The sequence below is a fragment of the Zingiber officinale genome, chromosome 4B (genome assembly GCF_018446385.1).
Source record: "Zingiber officinale cultivar Zhangliang chromosome 4B, Zo_v1.1, whole genome shotgun sequence".
Lineage (NCBI taxonomy): Eukaryota > Viridiplantae > Streptophyta > Magnoliopsida > Zingiberales > Zingiberaceae > Zingiber > Zingiber officinale.
This window is the reverse complement of record NC_055993.1, coordinates 139,161,046-139,176,498: the sequence shown is the minus strand read 5'-3', so window position 1 is coordinate 139,176,498 and position 15,453 is coordinate 139,161,046. Positions and strand designations below refer to the sequence as shown.

At 34.1% G+C, this 15,453-nt stretch overlaps 1 protein-coding gene across 1 annotated transcript; it reads left to right on the top strand.

The window, feature by feature from the left end:
* Nucleotides 1-3,425: 3,425 nt before the first annotated feature.
* On the top strand, nt 3,426-8,824 carry LOC121977078 (MKI67 FHA domain-interacting nucleolar phosphoprotein-like). The gene is made up of 9 exons (XM_042529589.1): nt 3,426-3,582; nt 4,312-4,420; nt 4,519-4,639; nt 4,725-4,780; nt 5,931-5,978; nt 6,060-6,157; nt 7,399-7,468; nt 7,883-7,993; nt 8,573-8,824. Exons 2-9 carry the CDS (start codon nt 4,325-4,327, stop codon nt 8,627-8,629), a joined length of 657 nt encoding a protein of 218 aa, XP_042385523.1. The 5' UTR covers nt 3,426-3,582; nt 4,312-4,324; the 3' UTR covers nt 8,630-8,824.
* Nucleotides 8,825-15,453: the final 6,629 nt, after the last annotated feature.

Genomic DNA, 15,453 nt, shown 5'->3' with positions numbered 1-15,453 from the left:
TTATTATCAATAAGTTTGAGATTGATTTTTGACATGTATAGTGATCCGGTGATAAGGACGGGGGACCCTCATCGGTAGGGGGTCAACGGCACGTGGAGGTCAAAGGTCAAAATAGTCAACCCGGAGACCGACCGGACGAGGCAGGCCTACCAACAGGGCCCCGCGGGCCGACCGGCCGTGAATCCTCCGAACCGAATGAAAGACAACCCGACTAGGGGTCGGGTTTCCGATGCTCAAGGTAAAAAAGGTTTCAAGAGTCGAGCGGGCTGTCCTTTCGGCCAGTACACAAGGCAACACAGGCAGGAGCAATCTCATCCGAGCATATGACCGATGCAGAAGTGATATGCCTGCCGAGCGGCCGATCCGCTCAACCCCGGAACAGACAAGGAACGCAAGAGGACAAAGGAGACAGGGGATAACATCATCCTCGAGACACCTGCCGCCGACAAGTAGCAGAGTTGGCGGCCGAGCCGTACACAGAATCATACGGTGGAAGCTTCCACCGTCACATCCGGGATATGGTCGGAAGATTGCGGAATGACGCCAGAGGTACTTTTCTGACACAGGCTTGTTAAGGTATGTTTGGGGAAGCGTGCACACATCGGGAAACGTGCCCGCGCTCCCCCGGGGTCCTATATAAAGACCCCGGACGTCGACGAAGGTATGGACACATCTCTACTGTAGCCTCGTTACTCTGCCTCTCTCGTTGCCTGACTTGAGCGTCGGAGGACCGTCGCCGGGAAACCCCTCCCGGCTCGGTTTCATTACAAGAGGGCTACACCACCAGTCGGAGATAGCAGAGCGTGCCACGTCCCCAGAGTCCGTCGACTCAGCGCTCGTACAGAATCATATAGAATTCATCAATGATGTCTCAACCCCTCCTCGTTAGAGCTGTAAATGAATTAAATGTTCGTGAATAAACTTTGTGTTAAGCTTAGTAAAAACTTATTTATATTCATTCAATATACACAAAATAAATTAAACAAAAAAGTTTGAACAACTAGTTTAACTAAATAAACAAACTTGAATATATATATATATTCAGTTAATTAAGGTTCAACATTCATGAGCAATATTCACGAATAATTTAGCAAATAATGTTTGTGAATAATATTTATAAATGATGTTCATCTTATCAACTTGCTAAATAAATAATGAAGAAATAAATTTATATTATCAAGCTCAATAAATAATCACACAAGCTTAAAATGTAAAAGATTGACACAATCAAATAAATTTGAATTAAGAATTTGATAATATTTAAATGAACCCTGCTCAAACCAAACAGTTAAATTATAAAAAAAAACAAGTCAACCTTCAATAATCATTTTAATGACTTTATTTATTTAATGACTTTATTTATTTTAGACTATGCTCGATTACCTTATTAAATATATTTAAATACTATAAAATTTGACTGGGGTTCACTTATTTATAATCGTACTCTTTATATGCGCTATTATTGTGGGACAAAGTTTTTATAATTTACCTCCTTTTTAGATAATCAAAGCTGACCATCCCAGTTCGAGATGATAATTTCATCTGATAATTTATGTGGGATTTGTAATAATAATAATAATAATAATAATAATAATAATAATAATAATAATAATTTTATTCAAATTACTCCACATGACAATACTATTAAAATGATTTTTTTAAAGACTATATTTGAACAAATTACTCTACCATTATTACAATACAATATTAAATTTTTATTCAAATGACTCCACGTTACATACTATTCAAATTACTCCACCATTTTTTTTTACTATTCGAATGATATTTATAAAAAAGGGATAAATAGTATGTTTAATACGATAATATACTATGTGGTATTTTTTATTAAGTTGAAGTAACTATATCTTCTATATTAATATTAAAAATAAAAACTATTTTTTAATAAAAAATAAGATTACCCGTCCTTTAAATTTTTTTAAAATAAAATATTTTTTTAATGACAATAATAATTTAAAAAAAAAATCCCCAAAACAAAGGATCTCCTTTTCGATTTTTGAGTGAAATTTCTTAATTATTTGTATTCAGTTAAACTATTTTTTAAGTTACTTTGTTTTTACTGCTAATATCTAGAAGTGTAAATTTTCTATTAAACTATGAAAAAGATTCAAATACATACACAAACAAATCCACTATCTATTTTACGTCAAACAATATGTAGAGTAACTCTCGATATAGTAGTAAAAGCAAGACGTGTAGGCGGATCGACTCATCAAGTTCCTATTGAAATAGAATCTACACAAGGAAAAACACTTGCCATTCGTTGATTATTAGGGGCATCCCGAAAATGTCCGGATTGAAATATGACTTTCAAATTAAGTTCCGAATTAGTAGATGCTGCCAAAAGGAGTGACGATGTCATACGCAAAAAGGAGGAGACTCATAGAATGGCAGAGGCAAATAGAGTTTTTGCACATTTTCGTTAATCCACGAGCAGGATCTATATAGACACATGGATCCATACATCTCGACTAAAATCAATGTAGTTGTATGCAAACCTAGAGCAATAGCATGATGAACCAAGAAGTCTCCAGGACCTATTGTTAAGAAGAGTGAATTACTATTCTCATTAACTGCATTCAACCAGCCCGGTAACCATATGCTTCGGCCTGCGTTGAATGCTGGGTCATTCGTTGAAGATAAGAGTACATCGAACTCGTATGAAGTCTTATCATGAGCGGATTGTATCCATTGGGCAAATATGAGTTCGATCCAGATTTGTTTTTTCGGAGTACCAAAAGCGAGCATGACATCATTATGAACATAAAGGCCCAAAGTATGGAATCCAAGAAAGAGGCTGGCCCAACTTAAATGAGATATGATTGCTTCTTTATGGTCTAACATTCTTGCCACATTCGTGAGCTATTCGAAGCTCGATTTGATAAAAATTCGTTTGAGTTTGTTTAATAAGGCTCGTTAAGATAAATAAACCAAGCTCAAGCTTCATAGTATTCGACTTGTTAACTCGTGAACATGTTGGTTAAGCTCATAAATCAATTTTTAAATAATAATAATTTTGATATTGAATTTATAGATTTTACATTCTGCTTATGAAAAATATAGATAAATATATTAAATTTATTTATTAGAATAAAATTATAAATTTTAACCCGAATATTATATTTCTTTAAAAAATATATAATTTAGTTTTTAATGAATATTTAATTTATAATTTATATTTATTAACTCGTTTAGACTCGATAAAAGTTCGAATAAACTCGTGAGGTATGAATATATTCGTTAAATAAAGCTCGAGCTCGACTCAATTATAAATGAATCAAACTCAAACATTAAATAGCTCGGCTCGACTCGACTCGGTTCGATTTCTAATATCATGATTTTAGATATGTGGACTAATTTAGATTCATGCGAATATTCACAAAAATTATAAATATATATTTTGGAAACCCTAAGAAACCCTTTTTTCCCGCAACCGTCTGGAGACGGGAGACCGGCCGCCGTTCTCTTACTCACTTTATCCCTCTCGCGATCTCCGTAGCGATCACGCTGCAGCTTCGCCGGTGGTCGCAGGGCTCCTGTTGCCGGCACTCGCTCCTTCCGAAGGTAATTTCTCGACCGTCCGCTAGTTGTCTCGTTCCTCCGAACTCGCAGGTCAGTCTCTCCTCCCGGCTTCCCTCCGTCGGTGCAGATCATTCCTCCCCTCTTCTCGAGACCCCCGTTCCCCCGATCTCACAGGCGAATGTTTCCCCATTAGTCTCGAATACCAATCTCTCGGTCGTCACCTTTGTTCGTCCGATTTCTGATTCATAATTTTGTGTCTCCCTTCCCTCCTGTCAATGAATGTGTTTTTTTCGTCATCTATTTATGTTTGCAAGTTGATTTATTTTTATCGACTGTTTTTTCTGATATTATTTTGTTGATATACCGGTCCGAATCCCCTTTTTTTCCTGCTATTATATGCTTATTTGCACCTTCTATTCGATATAATTATGTTTAGGGGTTTTCTAATTCCTTTTTTATTTATCGGAAAGAGAGTACTTGATAGGTTAATTTTTCGTGTTTGGCAGTGGATATCTCGCACTATGACAGGAACAGATAACTTTTTTTTTTTTTTGGATCGTATAAAATTTGACTTGCAATATCAGCTTTATGGTTTATGGAGTTATCGACTTTTATGGAGACGTGATTTTTTTATTTTTCTATCCACATTCAGAGAACACTTTAAATAACATTGTTTTTTGAGATTCGATCTTGTAATAACCTTAAAACTGTTTTATGTTACTTCTTAGCTATCTTCATAATATCTTCAGCTTTTGGTGGATATTGATACAGGAATTCAAGTGAAATGGGTGCGAAGGCAAAGAAAGCTTTGAAAAAGAAATTGAAGAAGACATCTCAGCTATCAATTTCTCGTCACAAAAATGAATCATCTGACTTTTTGGTACATTTTTATATATCTAGCTATACTAAAGTTCCCTGTTCTTCTAATTTTCCATTAGCCTTTCAGAAAATCTTAATACAAACAATGTTCCCATACAGCCTTTAGAAGGAGGTCCAGGACTGCAACTTGCAAAAGTGGAAGAAGAACCTGCCAAAAATATAGCAACAGTATTGTATATTGGTCACATTCCCCATGGATTTTATGAAGAACAAATGAAAGGTGACATTTGTTATTTTTTTCTCAATAGAAAACAAAATCTTGGATTTTCATTCGTAAAAGACATTGCAAACTTTGATGATGTCAGGATTCTTCAGTCAATTTGGAAAAATTAAGCATGTGAGAATTGCTAGGAGTAGGAAGGTACATTTCTTCCCTTGTTGGTTTATATTTGTTGGGCAGATGATTTTACTGTGTTATCTTGGATGGAGGAATGCTGTCAAGAAGTTATGTACAAAGGAAAAAACTTACTAAACATGGTAATGTGTGATGCCCAAGTTCATATTCGCAAGGTCCTCCATGATTCCACAAACCAAACTATCCCTTGGGATTTTCAATAGAAAAAACCATTTGACCTATGCACTATTGCTGGCAATGTTGCTTTCTAGAAGTGAGAAATGAGAACAAAAAAAAACATTTTTGAGGGTCCGAGCAACTAAAGCTTTTTGATGTTACTTTATAGAAGATTGATGATGAAAAATTATGCTACTATTGTAAAAGGATGAAATGGAAAATGGATCCCTCATGGAATGAGAATTCAAAGGAAAAATATCGACTTCTACATTCATGAAGGGTAAAATGACATGAATGAGAGAATGACACTAGACAAGATTCTATTTGATGAAAGCTGATTAAAATGATGAATCATCTTGGATCTGGAGCATAACGAGCTGCAACCTACGATAATACATTTGAATCCTACAATTGGTGTTCTTTGGAGAAGTGAATTGACTAGAAATTGGTATTCTGAGTCAATTTTGTAACCAAACATAGGAATACTTATTGCATAGGAATATATAAGAAATAGTTATTCCTATGAATCATCAAGGTGATGGAGAACCAAAACTACTTTTTTTTAGCAAAGCTTCAGAACTTTCCATCAGTAATCTTTTTCAGATTTTCATGGTTATAATGAGATGCAATCACTTTTTGCATTTATATTGGGTGTTTTTGAAATTTAAAACACAGTCTAAGAGATGTAACAAAAAATCTTATCTAACACAAAATGAATGAATGTCATGTTAAATAAAGTTTCTAGCCGAATGTTATAAATTAGTTGTTCTGTATGTTTATCTCATTATTATTTATTTATTGTATTCCTTAGGAAAAAAATACCCCTTTCCTTTTTATTTCTTTGTTTGTTGGTGCAGTATAGTTTTATATTTGTATAAACGTCTTCTTACTTCTCTTAGGAATTCAGATGTTTTCTCATGGATGCGTCTTTCAATGGTCTTGAACATAATAGTAGTCTTCTGTTATTAGTTCAACTTTTTTTTTTTTGGGTTTGTTGCAGACAGGAAATTCTAAGCATTATGGTTTCCTTGAATTTGAAAATCCAGAGGTAATTTTATTTCTTGCTAAATTTGTGAAAATTTCTTTATAAATCATTTTCATTACATGCATACTTGTTAATGATTTGTAGGTTGCCAAGGTTGTAGCTGATGAGATTAATAATTATCTTGTGTTTGAGCACAATCTTCAGGTTCATCTTATCCCACCAGAACGTGTTCATCCAAAGCTGTAAGTTTTTATCTATTTTTGAATGTATTATGTCAACGACTTTCTCACTACTGGATCCTTCTTTTAACAAATTTTGTGGTAGTAGGTTTGTATTTCTTGAAATTGTTTTAATAAGTTAAAATCAACTTAATATATTCAAGAATTAGATTATTCAAGAACACTTGTGATTTGCTGTCGTTTTGGTTTGTTTTTAATCAAGTCCAAATCTTAAAATTTAGCAAAAACAAAGGAAGAGAACATTTCTTCATGGTTACAATTTGCTTGTTTGGAATTTTTTGTTCCACATGTGGACTGATGTTGAAACAACTCAGCGGTGATAAATATTACTAGTATAGGATAGGATTGGATTGATTATGATAGGATTAAAGGTACGATAAATAATCCCTCTTGAGGCCAAGAGATTATGAATCCTGCACCTAATCACCCATAATCCTACTCTTAATCAATTCTACCAAACGTTTGATTAAAAACTTTTTGAAAATATAATCCTATCCTATCATGCATACCAAACGGAGCCTAAGAGGTATAAACTCTGAACAGTGACGAAGAAGCACAAGTAAGCTATCTAGGATGTAATAGGCCAAGTGAGACGTGATCAGAGAGTTGAAGTTGGTCCATTCTTTAATGCCCATATTGTTTCAATACAATTCAGTATTGATATTCTACTGTTTTGACCTGAGACCAAAACCAATATCGAAGTTAAAATTTTAAACCTTGCTCCTTGTTAAAGGTTGTCATGAGCGTGACTGAATATTAACTGCATCATTTGCATCTTGATGTGTTAGAAATTTTGTTACTATTTGTGTTTGTTTAATCAGTTTGTAGCAAAGGTAATTATACTCTATGGATTTTAAATTTTTGATTAAAATATTTTATTTTGTCTTTAAGTTTTACGAATGCAATCAATGCTAAATAATCTTTTTCTAAGAGCCAATTCTTTGCCTTTCCAACACGAATCAAAATATAATTTTATGCATCCACTCTGGTGTGAGCTTGGTCTTTAGGTGCTACTACTTTTAATCACTATGCACATCTATGAATAAATTGTTACTGCTCGATAATATTTTCTCAGAGAATTACCACAAAATGATGATTATATCTACTTAATGATTATTTACTTAGTCTTCTTTCAGTTTGATAGCTATCTTCATGGTGTGTATAGTAAGCATTTTATGGATTCTCAACAAACAAAAACATTTGTTATGTCTCTGATCGTTGTCCTTTTCTTTTTTATCTTATAGGTGGAAATGCGCTAATTGGAGAGACAATAGAAAAGATTGGACAGCGATTGCACGTACGCAGCACAGCAAGGTACTTACTGGGGTGACACTTTATTAATGTGGGTACATAGCATCCACTCTGATCACCACAAACTTGATACATTGTCCGATCGGGGTTCTGGAGATTCTATCCATTCTCTATTCTAGTTTGTTTCTTTTTGATAGTTCCTTGATTACTCACGTGGGCCATGTTTTCCTAGGGTTACCGTTTATTATAAGTCTATCTAATTGTGATTGAATGAAGGCTAATATTTCAACTCATATTAGATGTACTGGATATCAAACAGAATCAATAAAGTTTATCGATAGTTCCTTGATTACAAGGTTTATTGATGTCTGTAGTGTGTCGCAGACAGGTGTTTGGATGGGATCAATGTAAATCCAAATTCATCGAAAGACAATGATTTTGCTGTTTTCTTAATTTCATTCCTTGGTATATGCTCAGGAAAGAACATCTGATGAACACCAACACATGGTTCAAGGCATCGTTAAACGGGAAGAGAAGCGGCGCAAGAGAATCAGAGCTGCCGGCATCAACTACGACTGCCCAGATCTTGTAAGTCATTTGTTTTTTTTTTCTTGTTGTACGTTTTTTAGTGTGTGTCTATATATGACTTGGCCGCAAGCAAAAAAAAAAAAAAAAAAAAAGCACTGCCGCGTGTATATATATATATTAGTTTTAATACTATAATTCAAATAAAAAAACAAAGAAAAAAAATACTTGGTGTATATATGCACTGCACAACTGTGTGGTGTGCAGGTTTCTTTTTCTTTATGTTTTTTTTTTTAGCTTGTGGTTAAATCATTTAGGATTTTAGGGGTGAAGTTATAGTATTAATTATAAAAAAAAAATTTAGGTGCATGTAAGGTGAGAGATATATCAAAATTATAGGGATTTTATAGCACAGCATAAGAAAATTATATATATAGTGGGTATGTTATTTAGGATTTTATTTTAGGATTAGATCATAGTATTAAACATTAAAAAAAATGAATTGAATAATTTTTTGGAGTGTGCATCATAAGGTCCTTAGCATGTATATATAGGCTTAAGATTATTATGCAAAGATTTTATTCCATTGATCCATTGTTCATTGAATATGCTCAATTGATTTTTTTTTTTTTTTTTTGGCAGGTTGGTCTTGGTCAGCCAGCTAGTAAGAAAATAAAATTTGACGAAGAGGATGATTAAATTTATCAATATGGTCTGCAGTCTATAGATGGCGTTGCCTTCTGAGTGCTACAATTGTTTTGTACTTGAATTGACAGACAAGCTCAATTTAACGGTAGCAAGTGCCAAAATACTATGTGCCTTTTTTATGTTATATACAGTTCGACTCTTTATTACGTGCCCATTTACTTCAATTAAAATCAAATTTTGGGTGGAGTCATATCGTGCATTTATGTTGATAATAAACGCAGTGTTTAGTTTTTTGTTTAAAAAAAAATTGCATGGCATGTTTACCATTTTCTTGTGTTGTTTTTTTATAGATAATTTAATTGTTTAAGTTTTGCTTGATTAATTTTGAAGTTACACTTAGATAAATTTAAAGTATAATTGATGTACATTGATTATTTTGAATATTCGTCCAGATTCAATTCAGACCCTTAAGCCATGGTAATTTTGTGCTTTGTTTAATTAATTGGCGTCTATTTGTTTTAATCATTAAGCGAATCTATGGATATCTATCGTTTTAAATTAAATGAATTTTGGAAATTTTGAAGGTTTAAAATTCTAAATTGATTTAAAATCTGCGGGATATCTAATTAAAGCTGATTAATTTTGAACGTTGAAAATTATTATAACTTTTTAAAATAATAAATAATAAAAACCGGCTAGTCCGGTCCAGTCTCAAATATTTTGTCTATGTTCAAACTTATGTTAATTAGTTCTTATGTCACTTAGAAATTAGAATTCTTATTTTTTTTTTTATAATTTACATTAATTTAAAATAATTCATAAAATCTAAATTTCCATTTATCCATTCTAAAAAAACAAAAGATCAACCAATGTATTTTCATGTAAAATTATATATATATATATATATATATATATATATATATATATATATATATATATATATGTTATTATTATTTTATTAAAAATCTTCCCCCTTTACTAACTAATTTTGGTGAAACCTAAAATACATTTACGTTAATGTCCTTTTTTCTATTTACACTAAAAATAATTCCAAGGTTTATTAGTAATTTCACAAGCGAAACAATCAGTGATCTAGAGTTTGAGACTCAACTACAACATATTATTATGAATTTTTCTCATCATTAATTTTCTCTGGTTGTTTTATATAAAAAAAAAATATAGTTCTCTTTATTCTCATATTTTAGAATTGATAACACTATGATTAAAGTAGTTTCTATAAATATTTTAGGCCAAAGATGTTAAAAAATATACTTTTCTTAGTTTTTTTTACTAAGACAAGTATAATATTAAATAAAAATAATTTTTTACATAGGGAAGTCCGTTACAGTAGTTTGTTGCTGGATTCTCTAGCGTCATTATTTTATGAGTCTGATGAATCTTACCCGATTTTCAAAGACCCAAATAATTTATATATTATTATATTGCACACGCAACGCATGTGCACGATCACACTAGTATATATAAAAGATAACCATTTTGAGAGATTTAAAAAAATAAACAACAATAACAATTAAATCTTATTCCGACATATAAAATACCAGAACTCATTATGACAACACCTTATGTACTAACCATTAGATCCATCCGAAGGGATCAAATAAAGTTCAAGATGATTTATATGATGAAGGAAGATAAATATAATTACGGGACAGATAGTTTAAAAACAATCAATGGCTTAAGCATTTCAGCATGATCAAGAGTCACAATCTGCTATCGCACAAAAGTGAAAAATGTATACGCTTTTAATTTGTATTATATATACAATATTTAATTTATATATATATATATATATATATATATATATATATATAAAAGATTTTTTAATTATTTTTTAAAAATTTTAAATTTAAAATTTTAACATTTCTTTATATAAATCCTTAATATATAGATATATCCCCTAAACATATTACAATATTTTATGAATACTTAATTTTTTTAAAAAAATTATCTTTTAATTAAACGCTAGAACCGAATTAGAAAACCTGAACCTAGAGGTAAAATCTTTAAAAAAAAAAAAAAACTTAAAAATTATAACCCAATTCGAAAGTCGAGCTTAGAAATACAAAATTTAAAAAAAAATATTTTAATTAATTTTTTTATTTCAAAATTAAAAAAACAATATCTATTATTTTTTAGATTTTGAATTAAAAAAAAAACATCTCCTTATATAAATCCCTAAAACATTAATATATCCCCTAAACACATTACAATACTTAGTAAATACTTAAATTTGTCAATATCTATTATTTTTTGTAGATTTTGAATTAAAAAAAATCAACATCTCTTTATATAAATCCCTAATACATTAATATATCCCCTAACACATTACAATACTTAGTAAATACTTAAATTTATTTTATTATTAATTTTTCTTTTAATTAAACACTATAACATAATTTGAAAGCATAAACCCTAGAGATAAAATCTAAAAAAAAAAAAAAAAAAAAAAAACTTATCTCTTCATCTCACAATTATCACGTCGCCGTTTATGATATTCCTTTCTATTTTTTTTTTTAAAATTGCCTTTACCTTTTAAAATAGAACCCACTTAATTCTATGGTTTGGATAGTTTTTTTTTTTTAGTTTGCATTAGATATTTAATTTAAGTTGATTAATTTTAGAATGACTGTCCCGTAAAATTTTCCATCAACTAGCAAATAAATCGAAAAGCGTTTGTAAGATTCAATCTATCAGTCTAATATTATTAAGGGATGACTGTAAAATTGAGAAGACATTGGACTTGGTTGAATAGTTAGTTTTCTTGTGAACCAAATTGTTATTGTTATATTTATCGATTTAATAATATTTTATAAGATATCAATGGTCAATCTTCTCTCCTAATTCACTTTCCTTTTGCTAATCCGGTAGATAAGTAGATAGGTCGATGAACTTCTCTCCTAATTCACTTCAAAGTATAATTGATGGACATTCAAAAATTGGCATTCAAAATATTCATCCTATTTGATCCTAAATTCTCTCCGGTTCTACTCTTCCACTTATAGTACTTATGGTAATAGATGAAGTGCTCATCGTAGGTGTCTCTTCATATCTCTTTTAAGATATTTAAAAGGGAGATAAATTACGATGGTCAATCATGTCTCTTTGGATGAGAAGAATTTTATTTTTGAAAGAATTATTTTTCTGGAGATTCGATTTGTATTCTTTTATAACAATCTATCATTCGAACACCAATTCAACTATGCCCCCTTTCCCTTTCTTCCATGAGGTTGTGGTCCTTATCCATAAGGTTCCAACTATGACAGTTTACCTTTGCTATCAATTCCTTTATCCTTAGCAACTATGTCACCTTCCTCTGCCACATGAAAATCACATCCCTCTCCTCACTTCCTCCCATCCCATAGTTGAGCTCTTTCGGTAGGTTAGGTGTATATTAGGTCGGCTTTTGTGGGGTCAGCTTCTATCCAATCTACCTTTATCGATCGGCTAGTATCGAGTTGGTTTCAATTGGGTCGGTCCTTATCGGATTGGATAGTTGCATGGTCAAAAGTTGTCAGGCCAAGCTACGCAAGGATTTTGGTGAAGGCCCCGGGCAACGAGTAAAAGGGTTGAATAAAATGATTAGAAGGAAGGTCAAGCCATACTTGACGAAACTCCTCTAAACTCAAGTCAGATTCGAAAGGAAAATTAAAAGGAGGAAATAATGAAATAAAAATTAGCAATACTTAAAATTGCCTACTGCCTCTCTCAATACGGTCACCGTCGTTATTTTATATAGGAAGTGAAGAGACGACTCAGCCGACCAGGTGATCTATTCGGGTTGTGGGCTGTACCAACGCTGTCAGCCGCACTGCTTCCTTTATCTATGACGTTTTCTTTCTTTTTTTCATGATAAATCTAAATTTTTTTCCTTTCCAATTGCCATCGGGGTAGCTTTGAACGTGGCTCCCATTGTAATGTTGTGTCCCTTCATGCAATTATTGTTAGAGATTTGTGAATGGAGAAGAGGTGGAAGAAGTATGGAGTTTTATTGTGAATGAGACTTTAGTCTCATATTGGGAGCTCTAAGGTAAATAGGTTGATTTATATTAATTATTAATTCACATGCATTGAAGATGTGAACAAATGCATGGAGAGAGGCTCTCTCTCATACGTGGGTGCGCAGGGGGTACAAATCCAAGGCCCGGATTGCACTGAACTATGTTGACTCGTATGCAGGCACAACCTTATCTGTCATTTTGACAGATAAGTAAATTTAATTCCGTGTATTTAAATTTAGCTAATATCCGTAAATCTTCCAGATTATTTTCATCCAACAATCTTGAAACAGATTTTGGTTCTGTTGAGATGGCCACAAAACATAATATTGGTGCAACAGACTCAATACCTGAAGGTAAAGTGGAAGGAGTTCAAGAAGTACAAAATTGAGGATGCAGGGTTCAAGTATAGGAGCTTAAGTGATCTTGCATGAGATCCACTCAGAAGGGATGATTCTGCCTGAAACCTTTCAGACTGCTATCATTGAGTAGTTGTCTCCCCCCTAGAAGGGCTTCAAGAACTACCTGAAGAACAAGTGGAAGGAGATAAATGTGGAGAAACTCATTGTTAGACTTCGTATCGGAAGGACACGTGGAAGGAGATAAATGTGGAGGAACTCATTGTTAGATTTCGTATCGAAGAAGATAACAAGAGTTCAGAGAGAAAGTTGTTCTCTCAAGCTACTGTGAAAGCCAACGTGGTCGAACACAGTCAAAGCTTGAAATGGAAGAACCCCAAATCTTCCAAGATGGGATCCAGAGGAGTCATCAGCAAGAAGTTCTCTAGAACGTGCTTCAACTATGACTGAGTGTATCACAAATCTTCGGAGTGTAGGAAGCCAAAGAAGAAGTAGGAGGTCAACCCTAACGAGGGACCAGAAATGGACAACCTCTGCACTGTGGTCTCAGAACTAAACTTGGTCGGTTCAAACTCGCGACAATGGTGGATCGATACTAGAGCCACTAGACATGTGTGCTACAACAAAAAACTGCTCCACAACTTCAAAGAAGTCACTGGAGATAAACTGTTCATGGGGAACTCAGCAACCTCGGACATCATGGGCCAAGGAAAGGTGGTGATGAAGATGACCTCGGGCAAGGATCTCGCTCTAAACAATGTATTGTATGTTCCGGAGATTCCGAAGAATCTGGTGTCCAGATCACTATTAATCTGGTGTCCGATGGACTTTTAATGATCAAGAAGAGTAGATGACTACTCTCGAGGGATCACTTATGTGAGAAAGAAGTGGGCCCGCTTCGAAGAAAATTGGAGACACAATTCTTAGGGCTTCTCACAAAATCAGGCGTGTTCATGGCCAAGAACGAACACACTCATAAGAACTGAATTGTATCAGGAAGAATCCTGGGTGATATATATTGGACCTGGTAGTGGCCGGCTATAGGAGGGAGAATAGCCCTGTAATAAAAAATGAACCTTCTCATTCTTTATAGCATAATTAAATCAAGCACTTGCATAAACAAAGTAAATAAACTAAAAAGAAGAGAAACAACGAATTACTTGGTTACAACCGGGAAGATTGTTAATCCAAGAAAGATAAAAGCTCAGTAAACTCTCCTTCAGGCAGAGAAGTCTCTTACAGCAGTTGACGCACTCAATTACAACTCAGAACTCAAGATGGATCAATTACAAGTGTTGTGTTCTATTTCCTAGGTTCAGGGGTCATTTTATAACTCCTGAAAAATCTTATCCTAGGTTGGAAGGCGTCTTCCATAGGGCTGGAAGGCGCCTCCAGCATGGCGCCGGTGGATAAGAGTTTATCCACCGTCAACAACAAAATCTGCCTGGTTGAAGGCGCCTTCGTACTATCCATCGAAGGCGCCTTCCACAGTGAGGCGCGGAGGCACATTCAATTCCCTTTGAAGGCACCTCCCGCAGTGTTTCCAACCTCCTTTCGCTTTTCTGCTGCTCCGATTGTCTGGGTGATTTCAGCCAACCGGAATGGGGCTCACCCGAACCCTTTTTCCGATCTTCTCCTCGAGTAGGCTTCCATTCTGGCTTCTCGTCCCTCGAACCGTCGCGCGCGTCCTCCTCATCCGCCGATCTACTCTTCCGCAGCACCTCGTCCCTCGGACGCACTGAGCTTGTCGGCTCTCTCCCGTTCAGTCCTTCTCACTAGTCGCGTCTTCCGCTCGACTTCCTGTGCTCATAAGCTCCTGCACACTTAGACACAAGGTCAAACACCAACAGGACCTAACCTGACTTGGTTGATCACATCAAAATTATCACGGGATACCAACAAGATATGCCAATATTTACACAAACAACAGAATAGTTCAAGGACATCGTGTCTACTATCAACCAATAAGCAGATCTTCACAAGGGAAGGTTTAAAGAATAAAACTTACTTGTCCTATACTGGACTCAACTGCTGAATGTTATCACATACCATATTTCCATTTATGTGGGGGATTGTTCGAAATTTATGAATGAAGAGGTGGAAGAGTCATGGAGCTCCATTGTGAATGAGACTTTAGTTCCACATTGAAAACTCCAAGGTAAATAGGTTGGTTTATATTGATTCACATACATTGAGGTTGTGAACACATACGTAGGGAGAGGCTCTCTCTCACGTATGAGTGCGCAGGGGAGAGCAAATCCAGAGCTCAGATTGCATTGAACCATGTTGACTCGTGTTCAAGCACGACCTACGCACGCGCGAATGCCAGACTGGTCGGGGCAAAATTTGCCCAAGCAGACCAACTAGAATTTTGCCACATAAACCTTTTTGCTACTTGTGTAACAGATGTTGAGTGAAACGTCGGCGTTACATAGCTAGCAAATAATGATCATTAAACGATCATCAACGCTGTCATTGGTTCGAGCTCCTATATAAGGAG

Coding starts and splice junctions, on each gene's coding strand:
- LOC121977078 (XM_042529589.1), top strand. CDS start 4,325: ATGGGTGCGAAGGCAAAGAAAGCTTTGAAAAAGAAATTGAAGAAGACA. Junction 4,781..5,930: donor GAATTGCTAGGAGTAGGAAG/GTACATTTCTTC, acceptor GGTTTGTTGCAG/ACAGGAAATTCTAAGCATTA. Junction 6,158..7,398: donor GAACGTGTTCATCCAAAGCT/GTAAGTTTTTAT, acceptor TTTATCTTATAG/GTGGAAATGCGCTAATTGGA.